Raw genomic sequence first — 27,049 nt, 5'->3', positions numbered from 1 at the left:
TTCCAGTTTCACTTTATTATGTATTATGTGACCAATAAATCAAATTTTGATAATGTCGACATCCTGATTGACGAGCATAAAAAGAAACATTATTATCCCAGTAACACATTCATACAGGGTCACTTCAGCAGTCAGTTGCCTGATGGCTGTAATGTTTTTATGGGTTTCGGTAAAAAAATTTCAAAGGAGGACCCGCGCTGACGAGACTCTCAGTAACCTGCAGAAAGGAGACAGGAGCGTGCAAGTGTCTGGTTGAAACCACAGCTCTGAGTCTGGACATTATGTGTAAGTCAGTCATCCGTTTATTCCATGCTGTATCAAGGATACACTTTGTTGAGCTAACTGACATGTTTCAAGATGCAAGCACTGGCATTTAGGGCTTGCCAGATTATCTTAAAGGAAGATAATATGAGTCAGGAAATGAAGATGAGTCACAGACTTTACACAGTTTTGTGTGCAATTGGCCTGTGAGGAAATATTGACCTTGGATACCTGATAGTTAACATTTGTTTTCACTGATGTCTCAGCTCAGGTGTACTTGGCCGGACAGGCTGTACTTTTGCCTGATGCATCATCTGATGAGAAATGTAAATTACACGAGACAGAACAGGAGCTTGTAATCACTTCATTCACATTTGCTTAAAAGTTATTTAATGATTTTTTTAAAATTGTAGCTAGCTTACCTAACAAGACGTAACATTTGAAAGCAGTATCATGTCGGTGTGTTTTTTGAGTATTAAGTATTAAGTCTAGGAACAACCTACATAGTGACTGTGCTGCTAATCAGGGCTTTAGGCCAAAGTAAGGTGCTGCAGGCCCGAACTCTATGAGCTGTGATGTTTCATTATTATCTGCCTTTAGCTACATCGACAACACAGTAGGCTGCTTTAATTACTCTCCATCAGTTGGGGAGTCAAAGCCACTTCAGAGACACACTCTAATCCCCCCTCCCTTCCTTTTCTCTGCAGGGCACTCATTGTCTCCTAAATATCATTTCCCTGAGCTTTACGCACACTATTGGATTAAAATGTGGAAGTTTTCCTGAAGGGGGTGAGGGGGTGGGGATGGAGGAGTTGGCATTTGGGTATTTGAGCTTAGCCTGAGGACCAGGCTGTCTCTGGTAACAGCATTTTAGTTGCATCTGCTCTGCAGCCCACAGAGGAGGCACTGACTCGCATCCCTGTTCCTCAGTTAGCCCCAAAGACACAGATTATGGCTCTTTGTGCACAAACAATCATTGTTATTAAGCTGTTTGCATTTTAACCTCAGTGTTGTTACACTACAATTTCAGTTTTGAGCAACAATGTTTTTCACCCAGCTATATATACACAAGTCATTTGACTGTACATATATAAAAAAGACACACTAATAAATTGTACAGTTTATTTGTAAGGAAAGGTACTATGAGGCAGCGCTGTGTTGTAAAAGGTCACAGCAGAGCCATATTTCTGTAGAGAAAAGCCTTAACGTGTCTGTTTGCGTAACTGAAACTGGGGAATGAAGGTTGGTGGAGTGGGACAGATATACTGCAAGTCTAAATGCAAAATAGTTTAATGTCAACATCCACTCAACCGCCATCAACAATCAGCTGAGTTTTACAGCTAAGTAAGTGCTATGTTAGTACAGTTATGTTACCACTTATTTATAACTGTCATTTAATTCTTTATTAAGATTAAAATTGATACTCTGTCACTGTGTGTGTGTGTGTTCGACACTAAAAACATACATTTTAAGCAGATAAGCACTTTAATTTTATATCAAATTGTCAACTATTAATACTCAAATTTGTAGGACTGAGTTAGAGATTCCTTTTTTATACTTTTGCATTATCCTCTGGCTTAAATGCACATAATAGATACAGTTTACATAGAGCCACTGGGTTGGCACATACCAGTTGAAGTTCCATGTACATGTTTCCCATGTTGCATGCTTCCATACAGAGCACAAGGGGTCTCTGAATGGCTGTAAAGTGCTGTAAACTCCCACTGCAACATTACAGTAATATTTTTATCAGCTTGAGGTTGAATTAATTCATGATGGTTGCATGATAAAGTTACATTGACTGCTTTTAGCCGATGTGATACATAGGTGTTAGCACGCCTGCCGCTATTAAACTATTTGTGTATCTTTCACCAGAGGCTCAGCAGACAGCACAGCTAAATGTATTGGATGATAATGAGTCAACAGTTAGTGAGCAAGACTGAAAATTATCAATTAGATTCTTGCCACACTTTATAACAGTTAGACCGCAGTAAGTAACATTACTGTAGTGAATGGGTCTTCTACTGTGGTGTTGTCCTGTACTGTTATGTTGCATTACTGTATACTATGTGGAAGTTACAATGGCTTAGATGGTGGAGTAGCTGTGTACTTGAGTATCGGTAAAACAACAATAAATCTAAATTAAACGTTAGGAAGCAAACATACAAATAGTATTTTGCACCAGATAACGTTAGCAACTGCTTGGCATTAGCTGGTGAGCTAACGTCATCTAACCAGCTAAAGCACAAAATCACAATATGTTTCACATGCTTTGCAGTAATGTTAGCTTACCTGTCTAATTGGATGAAAGCCAACTCTCTGTCAGTTTCCAAAACATGTCCAAAACAAAGCGGAGGTCTCTCTGTGAGTCAAGTCTTTCTGATTGTGTTTTCTCCCGATCTGATTTCTCGTTTGGCCTGACAAGCTCCAGCACATAAAACCGTATTTTTTTCCATATGTGGAGTTTGTGTTGGAGTCTGTGTGCTAGGAGCTGGTTGTTTTTTGGTTTTAGTGGACTCCATCTTGCTAGCTGTGGTGTTGTTGCTGTGTGTACGTTACAGATTCAGAAGGCGAGAGGCTCGGGAGCGCACATGCACATAACAGCCTAGGGAGTTCATGGAAAATCCAGGGATTAGGCATTCTGGCCATCAGAGGTAGCAGAAAAACCCGGGAAGTGGATCATTTTTATGTGAGAGTACAACCCCATCACACAATAAAAAAGTTATTCATTTCATTTAAAAAACTACATATAGCCCCTTTAAGTATATTGAAAAAGCTTATAAGATATTATGTTGAGCACTGACATTAAAGGTCGTGACAGACAAGTCCTTTAGACTTATGCATATGTAGAAAGAAAAAAAATACGGAAATCAATGTTGACATTTAGAAACATTTACTACCACATATCATTAACAAAGTGTTACGTGAGTGTAAAGAGATAATTGTCTTGTTAAGAAAAATGCGGCTGTTGTATGGTAACCTCAGGGGTATCATAAGACTTGATAATGTTACAGCTATGAAGACTGATTCCCACTAGCAGAACTGAAACATGGATGCACTCATACCATTGTAAGCCATTTTGGAAAAATCATTTTTAAAAATGTCCTCTCTGTGAAATGACTTGCAGGCAGTGTTTCTCTGCAGAAGATAGGGATTTGAATGTTCACTAAACCAGTTCAGAGGGGACAGCTCGTATTGTCTTCTTTTACTGCCCATGATAAAGCAGTATTAGAATTCCCACTTCCTGCTCCTGTATGTATGCCAAGGCTCTTTGTTAGACTGAATGCAGAGCCTATTCATCTCCGAGTGCACAACAGAACACAGTAATAACACAGTCATGAGTTTTGACTGATGTCAGTGAGGCGCAGGGCTGCTTCTGTAAGCAGGAACCAAAGCTGGCATACAGGCCCCCCTCACCTTCTCCGCATTGCTCAGTTGACCACCAAGGCCTGCTGACCTCAGCATGACCCCACTCCAACTCTAGCGCTGCTGGGTCTTTTACAGACTCAGAAGACCCAACAATAACAGCCGGGCTGTTTAATGCCAAACGCAGGTTAACCTCCTGGCCCCACTTGGCCCCTGCCTTCTGTGGCCAAGAGAAGACTGGGTTGATGTTTCTTGGAGCTATTTGTTCACAGCTATTGATGTGGAATAACATTGGTATTGCTAGTCATGTGAAGCATCAGCAAATGCATTTTTGTGTGGCAGTGTTGATTGCCACATACAAACAAAGACATTACAGCTGCCCCATTTTGTCCTAATATACTCTGCGGGCATTGTATTCTACTTTTTTTTGTTGAATACATATGATGGTATAGCGGTATGGTAGCAGATGTGAGCACGAAACAATACAGAATGGGTAAGGATCTGTCATTACATGGGAACTAGGTCACCATTCAAGCCTACTCGCTTGCATTGACTGTTTCGAGTGACTATTGATTTTCTGACTAAAGCAATGACTTCATTAATATCACCATTAGTCTGCCATCTGACACAAATGGGTAGCTTGGCTCACGGGGCCAGACAATAATTCAAGTGGATATGAATCAGAGACTGGAATTAAACATACAGTACATTTCACAACAAATGTGCATTACACATTGGAAAATTGGAAAAGGCTGTAGAGCTCCTTCTCTCAACCGTGTTCAAACGAAATCAGCAAAAAAAAAAGTCAGTGCTGTTTTTGCACGCGCACACAAAACAGACATAACCAGCAAATTCTCCTTTCATCGTTCAATTTAAACTTAATCTGTGAAAGATGAGAGAAAAATCAACAGATCGCTTTTCAGCAGGTTTTCAAAACAAAAACAACAATGAAAGAAGGATTATTTTCACTTTAATCCGGGGGCACCAGCTTAGCTAAAACAAAAGCACGACCATGGGAACGCATGGAGGAATGACAAGGCTCGCTCTACACACCAAACCCAGCTCTCTAGCAAACCACAAAAGAAGAACAATGTGTATGTGTGTCTGTGTACAAGTGGAAGAGAGAAAGGGAAACAGGATTTGAGATCTATATTAAAACTGCAAATAGCTTTTAAAGATTAGTGACGGGCAGAAGGAGGTGACAGCAATGGGATATGTGAAAAGTGGATTGCCCCTCCCTACTGTGACTATTTTGATAGCAGTAGCGTTGACAAGCATCGACTTGATTGTGAGAAGGCAATGTGTGCTGAAAAGCCTTGACAAGTTTCTTTGAGGCATGTACAGATCTTTCGGTGACTGAAAGGAACACAAATCAGGATTATGTATTACATAGCCACATTCAAACAGCTGGCATTAGGAGCTCTGAAGTGTCTGGCAAGATACTGTTGTTCATGGATGGGCCTCCCTCTCTCTCTGTGTGCACTGTAATTACCCAGATCTGAGCTTTTGGAAAACCATTTCTTATGAAGACACGCAACCATGGCCAGAATACTCTTCATTCTACACAACCTAAATGTTTCACTGACTGTTTAGTGAGCAAAAAACCCTCTAAATTTGTCAGAAATTCAACTTTGTCATTCAGATTGTGGCCGTTTTTATTTTGTTAATGAAGATATCCAAATTTATATTGCAGCACTTGCAGCTTTTAATGTTCTGAGTGCATGAGAGTACATCCTGTACTCTTATTTAAACCAATCACCATGGTCATCGCAGGCTGTGTAGTTGCTCTGTTGTCAGAGATGTGTCTCACTCTGCAGCATTTGTCAGGATTAGACAGGAGTAATCCCTAACCAAACTCCAGAGGATGTAATTTGGAGATATGTGCTGGAACAGAAACTGTGTCGGCTTACTCCCACAAAACCCCATCTTCCACCCCATCTGAGCCATCGAACTCCTTTTTGCCAGCCCTGAGACACGGCCAATATTTTGAAATGGTAGGAAAAAGTAAAATATGGACAAAAAAAAAGATGGAAGAGGTGGAGCTGCCAAGTGCCCTTCAGCTCACTTTCTCATCCCACTCCTGAACAAACCCTCCTCTGGGCAGGTGGGGTGCTCATGATGTCAGGCCCCGTCACTGATATCCATTCTAATATCCCTCAACACTTGGCTGTCGCATCACCACCCACCATTAAGTCATCGCTTGTACCCGACACAGGGGCCGGTCTGTGTGCTCTGGCCTACTCCCAGCCCCTGTGCCTTTATCACACCCCAACCTCTCTGTGACAGACAGGACTGATCTTCCCCTGCAGCAGCCCTCCACCCTGCCAGTAAAAGGACAGCAGTGGAAAAAGCCCCCCAAGGCCCACTGAGGATGGACTCATGAATCAAACATCCGCCCGAAGCTTCCTTCTTATCACCGAGGTCAGCCCAGGCATTAATACGCCATGGCTCGAGGGAGCTACCTACTGTGACCTCCCCCAGTTTCCCTGAACAGAAGGGCACAGTCCTCAGGAGCCAGTCCAGTGAAAGAGGGCCTCCCTCCAACACAGTCACTTCACATTACATCCACACACTGACAGAGGGGGGTCAGAGAGAAAGATAGAGATGAGAGAGAACGAAAAGAAGTGCAGAAATGAAGCATGAAAGATCAAATGGACAAAGAAGGAGAAGAAAAGAAAAACAATATTCCTTGGTGCAATGCTGGGCAGGGAGTAACACGTGGGTAAAATCGACTGTGTATACAGACCCTTTCAAACACCACCAATCTTCATTGGCCAGACGGGGTGTGATATATGTGACTGTCTGCCAGCGTAAATTAGGCAGTCCAGCCCGCTGTGTGGTAAAGCATGACGAGGCCGGACAGTGCACTAACTCAGGCGGCCTGGTGCCATGCACACCAGCTTCTCTCTGCTTTGCCGTGCCATAAATCACCAGCTGGGGGAAATGAATCGCTGTCCGTCCGAGCTGGATGCACCAGCTGGCACCGCCATCACCTGACCAGCAGGAGCCCATGCCGACACTGGAGCGGCTGAAATCAAGAAAAATGAGGCATGGAGGCAGACGGAGCCATACCCCTGCGCTCTCTCATTAGTCTCCTCTGGGCTTCCTCCACACTGAGCTCGTCTGAAGTGAAAGGGCACGCAAAATATATTTCAGAGTGTCACCTGAGGGGAAGGGGAAAAAAGGGAAGAAATGATCACCCCTGGTCTCCTCACAAATCTATGTAGAACTGAACTGGCAGACAGTATTAGGGTTTCTGAACCCAGAGCTCTGGGAGACAGCAGGAGGGACTGCAGCTCGGGGGAAAAGTAGAGGCTGGTGTGGGGGACAGCTTTGTGTTCGCTCTTATTTAATGGAGTTATTTTACTGAAAGTAATGACTCAACCCTATTGGGACTTCCACTCCGCATTCAGATGTAGTTAACGGAAAAACATGTTGATGAATAGATTTTCACTTTTCAATATTGCTGAGTTGCTGGTGGAGAGCCCACTTATATGCTGACCGCTGCGATTATGAGACACTGTGTGGGCGTCAAAACTGAGGCACTCATCAGGAAAATGGGTTGAAATTACATCAATACAGCCACATAGAGAGTTGGAGAGATCTAAAATAATATATACTTGATCCTCTACTATGGACACAGGGCTGATGTTTACCTCTGATGTCCAAATTATGGATCCAAAACATTTTTTGTATTAATCTCTTCATCACATTAGAGAACTTTTCAGAGAGAGGGCAATCAAAGTCAGCAAGAGACAAATTTGCATTACGAAAATAGGGCAGTGTACATGAGCAGATGCAGGCTAGATTGACATTAAATTTGAGGCTTGTGGTACAGTATTGGGTTGCTGCGAATGATTGGCAAGGCCAATTTCCTGTGAACCCCCACAGCAGTTTTAGCCTAATTTCATTGGTCCCGTGGAGCAGCAAGTCTATCACTGTCTCAGATATAGAGGATTAGCTCCTCTTTCCTGCTCAGATGAATTTGCCTGTCATGGTGTGGTGATGAATGGCAGGAAGGAGGAGGAAATGTGCTGTGGGCTCATTGGAAGTGGCAAGGTAAAGTCTGGCCTGGCAGCCTGCCCCAGACTCGAACCTCACCATGGATGCGAACCCCCAACAGATGTCCAGGTGTACGTTCACATATCAGCAGCCAGCTCATCAGTTGGCTGGTCAGTCAGTAATAGACCACGGCATCAGTTTGACATCTGTTTTGACAAGGAATCCGATTCCATCAGCGTGCCTCAAGGTCCCAGGATACAGCAGATAGTGCCCACTGCTTCTCCTTCATTCATATGAAAAGGGTATGTTTAAAGGTCAGGCATAGTTTAAGCACCTGCACCTGCCTCCAGCTTAAAAGCGATACATTTGATATCACGCTGGATAACAATTTCTTAAAATGAAGCTCAGTTCAGCTTTATTAAAACTTAGTCTTAATGAGAAAACTGTAATTATATCAAGCACCATTTTTATTATACAAAGGTGTCAGGGTTTTTTCATCAAAACATTCCCATCATGCCTCTGTGGATGTGGCTCAATGGCAACTAAAACAACAGCTCTCCATTTCCTGTCCTCTTCTCTGCAGCTGTTAGTGTCACCACCTTCCACCCCCAGCCCGACCCTCACCACATCTCCTCCATTTCAGTTGTAATCATGTAGCCATGCAAATGCTGTGCACTGAGATGTTCATGTTGCCCTCTCTGGGACATCATTCCCAGCTGCCTGAGCCCTTGAGCTGACCACCCAGGGGAGGGAGAAGAGGAAGTCATTACAGCTATCACAGTCAGGCACAGGCCCACACTACCAGAAAGCCCCTCCAACTCATAAAGTCCTTGACGACTTCACTAAAACATCCAATTTCAGCAGGACCCCATTTATAATGACGAATAGAAATCAATCACTCCAACCACTGCACACTCCTCCTGAATCTCTCTGCTTATTTGGCCGCCCAAAATGGCACACAGAAAAAAAGGAATCTTTTTTCCCCCCTAACGCTGGTATCCTATCCACATCTCCGGGATATTCATAATTCATCATCTTCGATTCCTGACATCTGCCACTGATTGTGCCGACGGGTTGGCTGGAATTAGCCACTCCTGGGAGCGGCGTTAATGTGCTGGTGGGCCAGCACATGCACCCCGACTGGGGAGGGGTTGCGGGTTTGGTGGAGGATTGAGGCCGGAGCGGCAGGAGCCTTTCACACTCCTAATGTGTAATTAGGAGCCATTTTGGAGCGCTGCCTTCCTCCACTGAAATTAGCTGCCTTTTATTAATCAGGCAGACCAGTTCAATGGCACGATGGGTCTCCCTATAATCTAACACAAAATGTTGTTCTTAATTACAGAGGGGGAGAGACAGCGCGGAGAGGGGCTGCAGCTCCTGCATGATCCCCTCGGGTCCAATTTCTGAACTGCAAAACACAGGCAAATTGAACATCTACAGCAGCATAACAGTCCACACGCTGTGCTAAAAATAATAGTCAATATTATGTCAATCATTCTTCCATCCTGAGCATTACAGCCTACGTTTGGCATGCTTTACATAATAGGTATATACACATCATAGCAAGTATGCACAGAACAAAACTCTCACAGCTACACGGACCTTGAAACCTTTTGCATTTGCTGAATGTCAGCACCACTTGAATGAGAGATCATACATATTATGTGATTACAAGCACTGGTCCTCCTTTGGAGAGTTAAGTGCTGTGACCCTGACCACGCTCATCAGCTCTGATGCCCTCATGACTACAGATGAGGACTAAATACTTTAGTGTTCACCCTCAGTGGTTGTGTCCCCCCCTTGCTACACATCTAATGGAAAAGATCACAAGTACATGAAAAGCAGTCCAGGCAGAGAAAAGTAATCACTGGATTCCTGATATGGATGTAATACATGATTGGTAAGGACAGGATACTTTAAAATGTGTTCAGCAAGTGTTGAATCATGTTCTGCGTGAAACGGAAATCAGTAACAATCTCTTGAGCTGTTAGAGTGATTTGAATTCATTATCACTTCCTTAAAAATGAATACATTTAACTGCAAAATAGATAGCAATGAAATAAATGGAGAGAAATATCAAATACGACATTTAAATGTAGTCCATTTTAAGACATTGTGAGACTAATAAGTTATCTAACATGATATTCAATCAGAAGAAAATTTGAAATGTATTGTAATATATTAAGACTTTTAATATGATCACAATCAGAATGATGTCTTGCTTTAAGGACAAGGTGATTTTGAAAAGCATCTGCATTTTTTTCCTGCTCCCATTTAATTTACATTTTATACATCATTATTTTGTATAATCTGTACATTATAATCTGAACAAAGTATCTAAAACCATCCTCCACACTGATTAACATCCTCCCTCCGTTACACTGCTGTATTTGCTGCATCAAAAAGTGTCGTCTTTCCTGTCCTTAAAAATCCTCTCTTTCACAACAGTCACAGATTTTCTTGGCTAATCAAAGTGTTGATTTATTTCACAACTATTTAAAATCGCTTCCTCCATAGTGTTATTCTCCTATAAGTGAATGCAATCATGCAAAATGGCCACTTTTGTGTTTCTAGTGCTTAACAAAGCCCAATGCATATTTATGAATATTGTTGTAGTGCCGGTGATCCCTATAATCTAGGAAAATGCACGAAATAAAACATGACAAAATCCTTAAAATGGCTACTTCACTAAAGTTTCTATGACGACCAAGAGCCCTAACTGCTAATAAACAATCATCCCACAGACAGAGGGCACACTGCTAATGTGCAGCGGATGATGAAGACCCCTTCTTGCTTCCCGATGACACTGCAGCAGGACAATCACAACACTGGTGTCATTTCTTGCTGCAAGGCCAAGTCAGCTTTAGCATTCGACAGAGCAGCTATATGAGAGGATAGCCTGCCACTCAAGACTTATTGATGGAATCCAGAACAAAAAAAAAAAAAATCTGATGTGGGGTCAATGAGTGAAGGTCCTGGCCTATCTCTGCTCAGCTTGAAACTGTGTCCAGTGGAAGAGCAGCTGTCACAAAGCTGCTCACACAGGCACGGACAGCAGTTCTGAGAAATGAGAAAATGTCAACGCAATTTATGGATATGCAAGGACTGAAGGCCAAAACCGTGGCTGAATTATACAACATTGTCTAAACATATGGAAACACACACCAAGCCAGACTCATTTGACTTTGGAATACAATTTTGAGGAATCAAACAAAACCGATCACTTTTATGTCATTAAGTCACAAACCCAAATTCAGCATTCCGTCTAACTACTGGATGACTCTAGGGCTGAGAAATATAGTTAAAACCATTTCCACAATATGAGCTATTTTCTGATATAAATACATATCACAATATGGTAAATGTGTGCAATATCACGTGGAATAATTAAAACTGATTCAATGAAATCAAATCAAAATCTACTTAAGCAAAAGTGAGTAAGTATCGTCAGCAAAATCTACCTAGTAAGTATCAGTAAGTCAAAAAAACAAATACAAATATGACATTTTTATACAGTATATAACAAATAGTTTGTTAATGCTGATGCATCAATGTTTGAGCAACACTCACTGTTGTAGCTGTCCGAGGTGGCCAGTTTTAACTACTTTATATACAGGTTGTTAGTTTAGTCCAGTGGTTTCCAGCATAGGGATTGGGCCCCTCCAAAGTGCCACAAGATGAATCTGAGGGGTTGTGAGATTATTAATGGGATAGGAAAGAAGACAAAGTTTTGATACACAAATCTGTTTTCAGTTTTTGGACTCAGAAAACAGAAATACTTAATTAAAGTACAAGTACCACAAAACTGTACTTCAGTACAGTACAGTAAAAGAAGAATAAGTAGCAACACCATATTATAAAAAGTACTCCATTACAAGTAAAAATGCTCTCTTGATTTTTACTCCAAATAAAAGGTAAAAGTAATCTTTCAGATCTGTTACATTATTATAGTATATAATTATTTCTGGTGCATCAAGAGGTAAGCAGCATTTTGATGTAAGAAGTTGAGGAGGTACCAACTACTTGAACTACTTTATACACTGAGGATCAAATCTAGTTGTCTTGTGTGTAAAATGTTTAAGCAGAAGTAGCACTGTAGCAGTTGGAGTGTTATAATTAGCATTCAGAGTGAAAGCAGGATCACGTGACCGTTGGCAGAGTTTCTAAGTTGTGGCCCAATGGACAGAGAGTAAACTCCACAGGGGAGTCCCCTGGGAACGAGACATGCCGGGTTTGAGAGGGGTTATTGGACTGTGCTGTCTCTCTGACTGTGAGCCACTTGGGACCAGAGCGGAGGTGCCTGATGGTGCACTGAAGCCTGAGTGTGACACCTGGGCTGTCTGTCACGGCCACAAACACAGACAATGTGACACTTGACAGGATAGGAGTTGAGGCTGCAACACCAAAAGTCAAGACCCAGCTGACGGTAAGGATGAGAGGCGTGCAGTTCAACTCAATAATTTCCCCGACACACTTAAATCCAAGCCTGTTTGTCTCCTTCCTCGTTTCTCTTTTCAGTGTTCATGGCCCTTTAAATAAATCAGGGTCCCGAGGAGGCTGAACCCATCAATTAGAGTCGTCTGATGAGACTGTGTGCCGGTATGTGTATTAATCAACAGTGTGAGGCATGTGACAGGCTGAAAAGAGACAGGATGAAGGGCTGCAGTGCCAGAGAGCTTTAAGAGGAACTCTGACAAACAGGCTCTTAAGATGAATTTCCCAGTCTGCATCGCTAAACTAAACTGATATCCAATTATGTTTCCCACATCGACAAGCTAACAGAGCAGCTGTGAGCAGCACGGTTTTGCAGTGTCAGAATTGGCCAGGCACAGAGGCAGGAAACCCAGGACCTTGAAGGAGATGTCACAAGGAGGCCGGAGTCAGCCGCTTGAGTGAGCGATGGTCCATGCGCTTGCCTGAAAGCATGACATTGCCGAAGGGGGAAAAACACCATTTTATCATTCAGTGCGATTCGCACCCTCTCTCCCTGTCAAACATGCCATATGTCCCCGTCACAGGTCGTCTTGCTGGCTTATCGAGTGTGACAAGGCTATTCACACACTGCTCCCAATCAGACACCATCTCCTGCAGAAAAAAATCACCACCATAGCACAGTGACAGGCTGTCAGGCAGAGGGCACCAACCTCCACAGGGCCTTGGCTGAGAGGCTGCCCATCTGGGGGGACGGGGCAAAGGCCAGAGGTTACGATGGGAGACACAATGCGGGCATCCACACACCTCGTGCAGTCTCACGCAGTTGACAGTTTTCCTTCGTTATTCAGCCTGCAACAGGGCACAGCTTCAATTCGTGTCCACATGCATCAAATAAAAGCTTTAATTAAAAGTGCAAATAAAGCTTTTTTGCTCACACTGTTAATAAAATGCTCCTTAAGTGCTCTAAGAAATACATTTGACTTTTCACTAGATGATGTAGATCATTGCGACTGCGAAACAGGTTATTTGCCTGAAAGGAAACAAAAGTGGTATGTAAACCTCACCTGGGACTTTACACTGCGATGTGGTCACCAGCCTATTTTCCTAACCATTAGACCATACGAGCCCCTTATGTGTTTTGCCAGTCTGAGGCTAAAAGTCAGGACAACCATAGGTCACCGAAATCCATATGTGGGGCACACAATCTCAGTGCTTTGAGTGAGACGATTTGCTTCTCTTCATGCACTTCTGGAGTCTGCAAATGTTTACTTTGATGCCAAAGAATCTCAGTGGTACTTAGCCACTTGGCTCCAAACACAATAACACTGCAGATGCTGAATATATTCACTAAGTGAGCAATCAGTTGCAAAGTGGGCTGAAAATTACACTTATCCCCCCCAGGATGATATGCATAGAGAAATAAGTCAGAGAGCGAGAGAAGGAGCAGAGGGGCAAGGGGGAGAAGTGGTATCACCTGATCTGTCTTATCTTAAAAAGCGGCAGGATGTGTCACCTCAGCTCTTCAGAAAAAGAGATAGAACCCTCCTGGCACGTTTTTATATGAAAGATTTCTGTGAAATGATTGCTAATCTATGCAAAAAAGCAATCAGTGACTCATTCATAATGCATGAGCAACGAGATACCAATTTTGCAACGCTTTCGGATTATTAGATGTTATCGTGAATGCAGCAGATGAAATATGAACACTCCTACCTGTCCCATTGTAATTACATGACTGCAGTGGTCGAGAGATACACTGGGGAGGAGGGGGGGGACATATAGTAGGACAGACAGACAAGCAGATAGAACATCCATTACTATCTGACTGCAGATAGCTCTAGATGGGAATATTTGTTTCTAACAGCTTTATGTATCCATTTGTGCCATGATTTATCAACCTAAAAGCTGTGGTTTTAAGTACATCTGGCTGACATTTTAATGGCCCATCAATCACAAGGTGTCATGTGGTAACAGTTTGAGATCATCCTCCTCCCCGAGCCTCTGAGGGGAAAAAAACTGAATCCAATAAATTGGCTGCAATCCCAGGGAAATGATGAGAACCTATTTCTAATTCAAAGCAAGTTCAAAGTATGAATGTTAGATAAGCTGCTTCTCAAATTAATGCAAATCAAATTTCATTTAGGATATTTTTGTTCTATATAGACCCTAATGCACTGAATAGATTTCTGTGCCAGTTTCTAAACTGCAGTTTAAAGCCTGACAAAAAAAATTACAATTCCTGTTCGGATTAGTGGCTCCAGATTAATAAATCCAATGTATTATCAAAGTAAAATGTATTTCTTGTACAGGAGCATATATGCATACACATCATAAATGAAAAGAAAGAATTCAACTGGATACCACAAAATAGTGCAAAAAATTTGATTTATCTTAAAATACTGGACCTGGCTTTTTTCTCACAAGGTGGGTAATTTTTTACAAAAACAGGCAGAGCCAAAGTGATGACCTTTGACCTCCCAGTCTGATCAGGGTGTTTCCAACACTCACATTCAACTGGTCCCATATGAGACTGGTAGCATGTAGCACAGCCTCTCTCCTTCCTTCTTCTGTTTAAACATTAAAAATAAAAAACCACAGAAGCTTCAGTTATCGTGTCTGGATTGCACCTGGAAGCCTTGTGAAAAGCGCAGACAGATTTCATATTTCTACATTCTGGGCAACTTCGACACAAGGGATTTGCTCTTAAAACGGAGCACAGCAAGGATGAAGGGTGGTATAAAAATCAATGAGGCTTTTCAAAGGCAACAAGAAAAACCAGCGCCTTAGCCTGCAATTAAACAAGAACGCTCCTGGCACTGAGGAATGACAGAGTATGTTGCAGGTGCCCTCGACTTCACAGAATCAATTACAGGATCGATACGACGACATGATCCAATTCCATGATGGAAAATGGGACGTGGACTGGGAGTCGCTCCGTGTCACGCGTTTCAGATGTTTACAATAATACAGCTCAAGCAGGTCTATACTCTGTGGGCCCATTCCATAAACATGAGTGAAGCCCAGCTCTAGACCAAACACATCCTCCAGGTGGAACCTCATTTTAAATATTTTGTCTAGGTTAAGAGTTAAGAAGAGGTTCCCAAACTGTGGGTCTGGAGCCCCACAAAGGGTCGCAAAAACAACTTAAAGCTCACAAGATGATTTACAGGACAGGAAATCAGAAAAGGGACATGTCTGCGACACACAATCAGGTTTACCTTTTGAGGCCTTCCTCTAATATTCTGTAGCCGTGCTAGCAATCAGTCTATTGGACGGCCAGTTCACCACTTGCAGACTTAAATATCTCAACAACTACTTAATGGATTACTGTGAAATTCTGCACATACATTCATGGTCTCCAGAGGAAGGATCTGAATTACTTTGGTGATCCCCTGACTTATACCCCCACCACAAAGTTCACGTTTGGTTCGAGTGAAATATTGGATGAAATTTTGCAGACATTCATGTGTTCAGGTTGAATTGTGATAGTCTTCTAACTTTTCCTCTATCACCATCAACAGGTAAAATTTTTTACTTTGGTTTATGAGCCAGTACCTGCAATACCTGTCCTTTGTGTTTAGTGCTAATTAGCAAATGATAGCATGCTAACATGCTAAACATTATACCTGCTAAACATCAGCATGTTAGCATGCAAACATTAGCATTTAGCTCAAAGGACTGCTGTGCCTGCCACTAGCATGGATGTAGACTTGTTTTTCTCATGAATATTTGAATTACAGGATAATTTCACACTTCTGGACTCTAAAAGTAATGCAATATTTAACATAAATCAGTCCAGTTTGCTAAAATCTGTATTCCAAGTGCATATTTCAATGAAAGCTTATGCTTTGCATTTGGATTAAAAAAAATATATATATTATGAGCAACTAAAAGAACAATTCAATACCAAATCCTAAGAGTTCGTTGACAGCGCCCTTGTACCCTGCTGTCTTAATTGGACCCCTGCTACTATCACCGTGCACCACCCCCAGACTTACCAAAAGGGCAAACACCCAAGGAGGATCATACAGTCCATCATGACTGAGAGGAGCTCATGATGTTGATGTTGCCTCTGTCAGTGTGCCGATATGACTGCTGGGAGAGGATGGTCGCAAAAATCTTCCCTGCTGTGAACAATTGCACATCCCCTTTTGACATAAATATCATGATATTAATTATGATATATACAAACACATACACTCACATACACTCACACTCATTTTCGCAGACAAAACAAATGCAGACAACATGTTGCGATCCAGAGGCCTATAAATGTAAATGCAAACGATCACTGTGGGAAGCCATTCACTGAATCCCTGTTAGTCAAACCGGTGGCCAACAGCAACATGATATCTTGTCAGTCAGGTCTAATTCTGTATTCAAACTTAATGTCTCCTGACAAGCATTTCACCAGTCAACTGAAGCACCAGAGGGAATGTGCCACAGTGAGCATGACCACTCAGCAAATTCACATTTAACATTTCATTCCTCCTACTTGGACAAAATGAATTATACATCCTTGATTCTCCCACATTGATCCATCCAGGCAAAACTCCCTAAACGTTAAATGTTAAATGATTTGTACGTCTCCTTCCTCACCGCTGGGACTGCACACTGTTTTCACTGTATCTCTCCAACTCTGACATTCTCCCTCAATCCTTGACCCCCTTTCCTCACTCCCCTCTGTTATCTGAAATAATCTCAGGACCTCTTTAGATTCTATTCATCAGAGCAGAAAGAAGCAGGCACTGACATTGATAAAAAAAAATACCATCTGTGCCTTGCAGGGGTAAAAGGAGAGAGAGAGAGAATGAGACAGAAAAGAAAGAGAGGGGCTTCAAATGAAACAGGCTCTGTTGTCCCCCTCTTGTCCCCCCACGTCAATGCCATTTCAATTGAAAAGCGCAGTGGTAATTAAATTCCAGCAGGGGTTAGGGGCAACTGTGTGGCGCAGTGACGGGGGGCTGCCCTGACATAAAGATGACACAATTCAAGAGGACAGAGGGGGCCAGGCGGAAAAGGAGGGAGGGTGACAAATGTTGTTTATTCACGTACACTGCCAAATTCGTACTACTCAATCTTCATGACATTTAAAAAATAGAAAATGAAATGGATATTCAGACTCAACTGAATCCCACAATGACCTTTTCCCCAAATCAGGGATATTCTAAACAGATCCGTCTTCTGTATCTGCAGCATGCGCAGATATTCTGTAATGCTTAGGAGGATGAGCAATTAGGTGGAGACGAATTTGGGAAAGCTGGTGTGTGTGTGTGTGTGTGTGTGTGTGTGTGTGTGTGTGTGTGTGTGTGTGTGTGTGTGTGTGTGTGTGTGTGCTTGTGCGCGCATATGTGTCAGCACAAATGTGTGACTCACAGAAGGACGCTGGTTGTTGTTGATTCACATTATAGTGGCGCTAATCCAGAGAGGCCACACACTCCTGCTGTCCCCCTCTCCCCATCCTCTATTAGCAAAACAACACAGCCAGTTAGCCTGTAACTGCGGAAAACGAACAGCGCATGGCGTTCATTATTTTGAAATATAATCTTTACCAAACCATGACAGATTTCAGGGATTCAACAGGGATTTCAAATGAACAAATCGCAGAAAATTCTTTTATGTTAAAAGTACAGCGCAATTAAGGAGCATCGCAGCACACTGTCTTTATCATAAGAATTTATGAGTGTCAAGTTTTACATTATATGCAAATATAATGAGTATTTCTATGACGTTATCATTTCCTGGTCTCAGCTTGTTCAGACATATTCTCAGATTGTTCATGATGCAGAGAAATATTTAAGCACAGTCACTCTGACAGACCTCTTGGTAGAACTCTGGAGACTAATGAAGAAATCTGAATAATAGTCAGTTGGTTTTGTTGGGGGTTTCTTGGAGAAAAAAAACTATTGTTTTGTAATTTATCAAACTTTTCTTCCATTATCATTTTCTGTAAAATTAATTCTACAAATGACCACTTTCATTCTTGCTGTAATTCAACAACCTTGCATGTTACAATTCCCAGAGTTAGCAATTAATGACTGACGATCAATCTCATCCATTTAGATAGGTTTGCCCTACTGCTTTAAACATTTGGATGAAACTATAAATTAATTCTGTCAGTGCTTCACTTACACATTAATCAATTTATCAAAGCCTCTTACCATTAAGCCTGTTCATTAAAAGCATTTGTGCAACTCTAATACCACCTAGTGGACAAAGTGCTCGGTACATATATTGTACCCTTGAGTATGTTTGGCGAACAAACACTCCATGAGATGCTTCCCCAAATAATTAAATCCACTTAATTTTCCCAAAGTTTAAAATGAATATCAGCAATTTGTTAGAGACACAGTTGCCTTGTTGTTAGTTTAAAAAAAGATCAGATTGTTTTTCCGTCTGGAAAATCTATTACTAACAAATCAGGAAGCTCTGTCCAGCTCTGCTCGGTGTGGAATTTTCATTGGTCCACTCGGCTCACTTCATTAGTTGAGCATACCGCAGGTCTTGAGGTAACAACAATAACAAAAAGACAAACAGTCCGTCTGTCTCTTGTTCAGCCACAGTCACAGGTGGATCTCAGTAACGGTTTAAAATCTCCAGAACTTCCTCCTTAACAGAGAGAGGAGAGTGCTGCTGGACACCCGGCCCGCCAATACTCGTTTCCCAGCAGTCAAAGCCGCTGTCTCTCAAGTCCTGCACTGTAGCCTGGACAACAGAGGAGTCCGTTTCTACAAAATAAACAAGTCATAATAAAGTCATGTCAAGGTGGGCATGATAGTTATACATAAAAAGAAAAAAAACGATTACAATCTAATGGAACAGCTGTTGAATGTAAAGATATTTAGTGTATAGAAATTAATGGGCTACAGTGGTGCTTTCAGGGGTGAACCTGTAAAGTCTCTGTCACTAACAGCACAAGGACACTGGGGCAACACAAAAACCTCGTCACTTAAGTCAATTATCTCATAGATGAAGAAAAATAAGGACTCAGCAATCGGCGTGATCCTGCCAAATATCTGAGAACAGAAGAGAAGACAGATACTAGAGCTGCTTCACACAGATGGAAACACTTGCGAAGAAAACAAATAAAGCATTTGGAAATCTATTTAAAGGATTTTTAACTCGTACAAATTCAGCATGCTGCAGGCATAAACAGAGAATGAACTTGCAGGTTCTTTGTTTTGTTAAAGAGAGGATGATACAAAGTTTCCTTAAAACCAATTGAACTGTAGTTAGTACCCGCACACCAAAGTCTGCCACTCAAATCATTGCTTCAGAAATAAGTTTAAGGAAGACACAACATTTGTTGTCAGCAGGAGTCTTGACAGTTTGGCTCATCAAACTGAATTCATTAAAAGATATATCCATTGAAGGAAGCCTCGACAAAATGAGAGATTTATTTCAATAAAAATAGAGTCTTGTTAAAGAAGTGGATATTCTAAAATATCTTTCCCCTAGAGAGATGTTCACATTATTTTCTATGAGGCCAATATCCAATTCCAGTGAACTGATCACAGTCCTGAACTGACCTGCATGGCCAAAAAAAACAGTAACAGAGACATCACACGGAGTACACTGTCAGTGTTTACAGTTTCACTTTTAAGCTGAAGTGCAATGGAAGCCACCAAATTCTCCAGCAGATGATAATGAGGAGTAGGAGTAGAAATTGAGCCACATTTTTAATTATGGCTTTTTGTGGAGTAATGGCTGCTACTTCTGTGTGTGTGGATGCGGAGTCGGATCCAGGAGTCGTAGGATTATGATGTGAATAGCTTCACAGAAACAGATTTCATCCAAAATATCAGGATGTCAAGGGCTACTTTTAATTACATCCATCACCGCCTCTCTCCCCCTTTCTCTCTGTAGGACTCCAGAATTCATGCGACTTTTATGTCACTCTAGATTGACATTTGTCACAATTTGGTGCTAGCTGAAGTGACAGTTCAGACTGAGGTAGCATTGCCAAAAAAACCCAAAAACAACAACAATTCGAACTGCATCTGATTTAGAAGCACATATGAAAGTGGCCCAAATCAGAATTGAAAAGATCAGATTCCATGTGATTTGTGAAAAAAAGAGATCTGATTCACATATGAGCAAAAAAAAAAAAAGTCTGATTTGGCCATGATGAAGCCATGATATTTTAATAAAATATGTATTTCATGCTGTGTTCTTATTTTGAGCAGATAAATTATGTCTCTTTGAGAACCCCCCCCCCCCAAAAAAAAACCTTTCACTTTATACAAACATTTAAATTACATTTTTGTTATGACATCCACACTAGAACAATTGACCTATAGTACCTGGTCTCAGAAGGGTGATGCCACAGCCTCCTCCCCCTGCGCCGGTTAGCTTGCTGTGGAGCCCTTTGGCCAGTGTGACCCGGCATAGTGTGTCCAGGGCAGGGTGTCCCACACCCATCACATCCAGGTGGCGCTGGTTAATGTCAATGAGCTCCTATAAATGATAAGACACAACTGTTGTTAATACCTGTTGCTATGGACAAAGAAGAAGTAATGTGGATGTAAATATGGGCTCTTTAAGACATTTTACATTAAAAAAGGGATATGATATTGTATTAAGTATTACAATTACATTTTACCGCTGTAATGTTTTTTAATGCAAGATGCTTTACACAGTCTCTTAATATTTTGTACCTCTAGAATATTGTAGTGCTCTCCTGTGATAGGCTCACTGGTCATCTCTGAGAGTACTTTCTCACAAGTGCAGGAAATGGCATCAACTGAGTCCAGCACTGGGGTCATAATAGAGGGAAACTACAGGAGAGGAAAACAAACACAAAGGAAATCAACATCCCGAACATCACGTGTGCGCAGCATATCTACTCAGAGTTATTACTGTAGATGTGTATGTGTAAAACAACAGGTGTCATTGTGCAAAATAAACAGTTTCACATGCTTTATACAAACACAGACTGTAAAATGGAAGGTTTGTCTTTGGATGTGCTCCAGCCTGATCACAACACTGCCACAATACCATCCAGGCCTATCGACGTCTGAGGCAGAAAACTGCACACCTGCTGGTGTCACCAAGGCAACAGCACACAGGGGTCTGGCTAAGAGTTTAATTTCAATATTTTATGAAGGCACTCAACGCCAGGCTCTGGAGTAGCTCCCATGCAAAAGCACCGCCTATTATATTAATTACAGTGTCGGCAAGTAACGCACGGGGGAGGAGGAAACCATTTAGTACCTTGTTAATCTTGTCCTTCACCCTGGCAACAAGTACCTTGGTGCTACGTGGTACTTTGGTGTTAGTGAGGAGGATTCTTAATAACGGCACCCTGGAAGTAAAGCAGACAGATCAGAGTTTTATTTATGAGATGTATTATGCTGGTTCTCTGCTGATGCACTAATTTTACCCAAATAATATTTGTTTTCTATGAGAGAAAAAACACACTATGATTTTATTAATTCCCTGTGTACTCTTTTTAAATGAAATCAAATTACAAAATTGTTAATCAGTGTCAATACCTGCTCAGCGGTATTATCTTCCCGGCTAAGAATCTCAGCATGCCACCTGCATACAGGGAAATCAAAAAGATTAAATAGATAATCATCAAATGATAATGAACAGTGGCAGTACAATACTCTCAATACTCTCTTAAAGAGTACTGTGTCCACGTACACCATATGTACTGTACCAGATCATTTCAGGCCTCACCCCATGTTCCTACAGCGTTGTCTACTCCTGAAGGATTACCATGGATGATCATCTCCCCTTGGAAAGCCCAGCTGTTAATCAGTTCCAAGTCCTCCTGACACCACCTGCAATTATTAAAGGAGACCTCTGTAGCTCCACAAACCCTCTCAGACACTAACCTCTAACTACTTCTTCACCTCCTAACCAAACATTGATATATGGGAGGGACAAGCAGTTGTATGTTCAATTGTGATGAAGCAATCGTCACAGAATTAGCAGCACAATACAGTACAACAATATCCCACTTGGCAATACATCTGAAGATTCATTTGTGTCTCTGATTTATATTGATTTCTGAAAATCTTTTTTCATTAGATATTTGATTGAAAGTTGTATTTCTGGCCCTGTCATTACCAAGAACCCGGGATAGAAACAATAACCTGAATGTATCTAAAATGTTACATCCTGGTAGGTGACATGATGCAATCTTAGTAAAACAGCATTCATGTGGCAGCTCTGTGTACTTGAAACGAGCTCCAAAAAAAACTTTTGAATGATTTCAAGTGACTAATGGATGTCATTTCAAAATTATGGACAATTAAATGATTGAAATGGGAAAGTTCAGTATTTTAATTAATTAATTTCTGACAGTGTTATAATGTTCTTTCCTCTTTTCCTTATTCTTCTAATTTCTCTGTAGGTTGTTTTTGTGTGCAATGATTATGCAGCTGTTTGGCTACAACACTCTTGAAAAACAAAGCAAATTAAATTAAAGCAACTTACATGCACCAAAAATATGACATCATAAGCTTCTCAAAGACAGTATTTATTGCATTGCAGGCTACTGTTTTGGATTGCATTATACTGTACAGACATTGACCCCAGTGTTAACCTCAACCCATGTATCGGTTTTTCTGTTTAATACGTATAATGTGATTCAAGGTCGTTTACTCTCAGTAACCGTAAAAACCAAAATAACTTGTTCAAAAAAGTGTTCACACAGCCAAATATTTCTATCTAATGCAAACTTCCCTTATTATAATGTTGTTACCTGGCAGTTTGATCCCACTCTTTGAGAGGGGTGGGGATGGCTCCACTTGCACAGAGCAAAGCTGCAGCTAAACACACAGAGTAGGCAGCACTTGACCCCAGTCCTGCTCCAGTCGGCAGCTCTGACCACACAGACACCGTCAAGCTGGGCAGCTCACTGAGAAAAGAAACATGAAAACTGAGCTTCTGTTAGTATATAAACTAATACTGTTATTAAGGGATGACTGCAGAGGACTGCAATGATTATAACAGTTTACTGGTACAGTTACAGTGTATACATAACTATGAGGAGTGTGTAATAAATAGTAATCCATACACTTCTATATGCAACAGAAACTTTCTGCTGTCAATGTCTATCCAGGAAGCGGCTTTCGGGCAGACAGGAGAATACTCTAACCTAATTGTCCAACTCTTCTCTCGAGGGAAAAACACATCCAGACTTGTTAAAGGCTGCAGTGTGGCCCAGTGCCAGACTCTCATTAGTGGTCTTCCTGTCAGAACCCATCACCTCTCTCAGACACGGCAGCACCGTGTCAGCGCAGATTAAACCTCCAGACAACCTGCAGCTCTAATGTTCCTGAGCATCTTCCCTGTTCACAGCTGCTGGAGTCGCTAAAACTAACATCCGGCCTTCGAGTCAGTCTCTCTTTACTAGCTTAATTTCTACATGAAGGGATTGCAGGAGATGCAAGGAGATGCAGTGAAAATCCCATAACACTCATCAGTGCATGAACAGTGAGTACATTTTTTGCAAATAAAGAAGTGAGGCAGAAACATCAGTGTAATAAACCTTCAGATGGAGATAAATACTTCGGACCTTTTTTATATTCTACTAGTTTTAGTTACATTTACAGAATTTAGTTGACATAAGCCTCATAATTTAATAAAGACATGTCAGTGCAAGTATGAGCAAATGTTTCACATGCTCATTGGTCATGATATGCAAATTAGTCCCACCATGATACACTACAGTACGCCATGCTACACATGATAAATAACATAATCAGCCTGCTTTAATTTAATTTGAACTGGGATGTAAATCACACACAAGCTCACAAACTAATAAATTCAGGTCTAGTAGGCTGTCGATATTCCACATGGTAGAGGTGTTGAGTCATTGTAAAACTAGTTATACAACTACAGGCACAGAACATAGCTTGCGAATAATTCTTCTTTTACATCAAAACATCCCAGACTCAGGCATGTTTTCTACTGGGACTGAACCATCAGACAAGTGAGTCACAGATCTGGTGAGAACCCCTCACCCCCCTCCCTCCTCTCCTCAAAGCACACAGGACGACAGTCCTGGAGCGCAGAAGAATCATGATGACACAAGCAAAGGGCACACTTCCCACCTCCACATGACAAAGATGTAATATTTTACACAGCAATGTGTTCCTATAGCCCTCAGTAGTAACGACTTCATGAGCTTCTTCAATGATACAATTCCAATTATGAGAAACAAAATTCATCACCTCCAGCCCTTAACCAGTACCGATTTATCTTCAAACTCAGGAACCTTAGAAACAGCTGTAAAACTGATATATTTATACTGTTTTTCTCCCATTGACCTTCCTTTAAAGAAGCTGTAATTAAACCTCTTATTTAAAACCCCACTCTTGATCCAGGGGGTTTTAGCCAACTATAGACCTAGAAAGGGAAGGTTAGACTTCCCTTTCTCTCTAAGATCCTTGACAAAGCAGTCACTAATCAATTGTGTGACTTTCTTCATAACAATGGTTTATTTGAGGAATTTCAGGATTTAGAGTGCATCATAGCACAGAGACGGCACTGGTGAAAATTACAAATGACTTTCTAACTGCATCAGACAAAGGACTTGTCTTTGTACTTGTCTTGTTAGATCTAAGTGCTGCATTCGACACCACTTATCATCACATCCTATTACAGAGAGTGGAAAATTTAATTGACATTAAAGGAACTGCACTAAGCTTGTTTAAGTCCTATTTATCAGATCCTATTTATCTTGGTTTGTACACGTTCACGACAAATCCCGCATGCACGCCAAAGTTATTCATGGAGTTCCACAAAGTTCTGTGCTTGGACTAGAGCCCGACCAATATGAGTTTTTAAGGGCCATACCGATTGTGATATTAGAGAATTTTAAAATCTGATATTCTGATATATCGGCAGATATTCTTCTTTCTCCTTCTTTTCAGAAACACATAAGACTAACAAAGATTATCCGTAACATTTGTTATGTGCAGTTATGAGACCTCACCAAGATAACGTGACATAATGCAGTTGTTCTTATAAATGGTACTTTGAACAAAAGCACTCAAAACACAACTGAAGGATCCCTCTCGCCGTTTCTGCTACAATTATAATTCGTCCTATTATTATACCTTGCCACTGTCGCCAAGTGCTTACTCATGGTGGGAAGTGCTGGGTCTAAATAAGATTACAAGGAGTACAGCCTAGACCTGCTCTATATAGAAAAAGCAATGAGATAACTTCTTTTATAAATTTGAACTGTATAAATTAAATTAAATTGGAATTTAAGTGAACCTCGAACTCTCACACACGAGTAGCTTCAAAAAAAAAAGAAAAAAAAGATGCAGTTGCAACATTCATTCCCTGCAGATGGCAAAAGTGCAAAAGTTGCAAAATGTTCAGATACTTTTGCTTTCCATTGCCTGTGCATGAAGGACATTCACATTCTACATTTGCATTTCTTACTTTGCTTGCCAAAGTGGTACGGATGCCCTGAGAAGCATGTGAAAAATTAGTTTTAGATGATCCATTTTCTAAGTTTGAAAGATTATCCTGGCAAACCCTTTGCCACCTGTTCTTAAGTCATAAACACAGGTTGGAAAACAATTTAGATCAGACTTAAGAAAATGGATTAAAAGAATTTTTTTTCTCACTTGCCACACAGGGCTTCCATAAAGGTGCCCTACACTGGATTAAAACAACTGCCACAACTGGACTATATTTGACGGGCGTGGTGTCTGTTTTTTCTGGTATCAAAAATATCTGTAATATGTAATGTAATTTTTTGTTCACCTGGGCAAACTAGCTGCAAAAAAACAACAAATGCTGAGAAGAATAGTAGCACCATCTCACCCTGATCCAAACAGTGATAGGTAGATGTAGAGGAAGGCTATGGTGGCCATGTTGCAATTATCCAAGTTTTCATTGGTTACACCAACAAATTCACGTAGTCTCCTCACAAGTTCAGCATTCAGACGTTTCACCTCCTCCCTCTTACCTATTAACATGAGTTACAAGATATGACAAACAATAAAAATCTCTAAAAGCAGTACTCATTGTATGAGTCTACATGACAAACACTGCAAAATGTAGTAATTCACATACATGATGGGATATGCACAATGTCTCAACACTGAAATTTCCTTGTATGTACAGCATTATGCATGATGCAGACACAACAGTAAAAATTACAGTGTATGTGGGTGCTAATGGTCACCAGTACTGCATTATCCCTTACCACAAGAATCAGAACTGAGCTGCTTCAGTTCAGACATGTCCCAGCAGAGGAATGTGTCAATATTTGGGAGGTTGATGCAAACTTTACCAGTAGTGGTGGCTTTCAACCGTAAATATGTTCGCAGGTTCAAACTCACAGCAAGAGCCACCTGTAATGGAGCAGAGAGCACAGGGTGATTAAATGGACATACTTTTGTGTGGATATTTTACATTACTTTAAGTATTTTTCCAAACCATACAATTATTATTTACAGTGCAGGAGGAGAATCTACTTGAAATAGAATAGTAGTGATTTCCTCTAAACACGTGATGTTTTGGTCTGTAATGGATTTCATATTCTTTTTGCCCTGGCTTCACTTTAAGATCTCACACGCTCCGTATCATCCCTGTATTAGCTGTACTTTCAGGTTAAGTTACCTTTCCGTGTACAACTGCATGCTCTCCGTGGAGGATCGCCTTCCCCGGAGCAGACACGAAGCAGTCCTTCACTTGCATTTCTGTAACGGTTTCCAGGGTACAAAAATATGTCCAGGGCAGTTCGACAGCCTGCGAGTTAAACTTGTCGCTGACAGTATTATCATTAGCTAGCTTAGCCACCTTTAGTGACTGTTAATCCTCTGAAGCGGCAACACGCAATACACAACTCTTCCCCGCAGCTCTGCGCGTTTCCATGAAGACTCCTCGAATATGTGGAGTTTAACATAACATTTCTGGTTAAAGTTACTGGAAAAAGCTCTAAGCACAAATTCTCTTCAACACAGCGTGTTAAAAACACAGCTGACATACAAGGGGCGAGCCGAACATA

The 27,049-nt window shown here is 41.2% G+C and overlaps 1 protein-coding gene across 3 annotated transcripts; it reads right to left on the bottom strand.

The window, feature by feature from the left end:
* mvk (mevalonate kinase) lies at nt 1-27,030 on the bottom strand. 3 transcript variants are annotated; one of them, XM_046034027.1, is made up of 11 exons: nt 26,662-27,030; nt 26,246-26,393; nt 25,861-26,005; nt 22,778-22,933; nt 21,748-21,851; nt 21,558-21,603; nt 21,277-21,367; nt 20,721-20,840; nt 20,367-20,520; nt 11,200-11,312; nt 9,799-10,689 (listed from the first exon to the last, which is right to left on the bottom strand). In XM_046034027.1, exons 1-10 carry the CDS (start codon nt 26,737-26,739, stop codon nt 11,236-11,238), a joined length of 1,119 nt encoding a protein of 372 aa, XP_045889983.1. In that variant the 5' UTR covers nt 26,740-27,030; the 3' UTR covers nt 9,799-10,689; nt 11,200-11,235. The 3 variants fall into 3 exon arrangements, with proteins under 3 accessions (XP_045889984.1, XP_045889983.1, XP_045889980.1); XM_046034028.1 differs by lacking the exons at nt 9,799-10,689; nt 11,200-11,312 and adding an exon at nt 1-217 and having other exon boundaries at nt 26,662-27,029; XM_046034024.1 differs by lacking the exons at nt 9,799-10,689; nt 11,200-11,312 and adding an exon at nt 17,089-18,791 and having other exon boundaries at nt 26,662-27,029.
* Between the last annotated feature and the right edge of the window lie 19 nt (nt 27,031-27,049).

This window comes from Micropterus dolomieu, linkage group LG21 (genome assembly GCF_021292245.1).
Source record: "Micropterus dolomieu isolate WLL.071019.BEF.003 ecotype Adirondacks linkage group LG21, ASM2129224v1, whole genome shotgun sequence".
Classification (NCBI taxonomy): Eukaryota; Metazoa; Chordata; class Actinopteri; order Centrarchiformes; family Centrarchidae; genus Micropterus; species Micropterus dolomieu.
This window is presented reverse-complemented; position numbering and strand designations above follow the sequence as displayed.

Bases quoted from the DNA above. Each gene is read 5' to 3' on its own strand.
- mvk (XM_046034024.1), bottom strand. From the start codon at position 26,739: ATGCAAGTGAAGGACTGCTTCGTGTCTGCTCCGGGGAAGGCGATCCTC. The intron at 20,521-20,720 runs GTACAAAATATT...TATCATTTATAG, and splicing joins AGCACTACAATATTCTAGAG to GAGCTCATTGACATTAACCA. The intron at 18,792-20,366 runs GTACTATAGGTC...TTTATTTTGTAG, and splicing joins CATCACCCTTCTGAGACCAG to AAACGGACTCCTCTGTTGTC.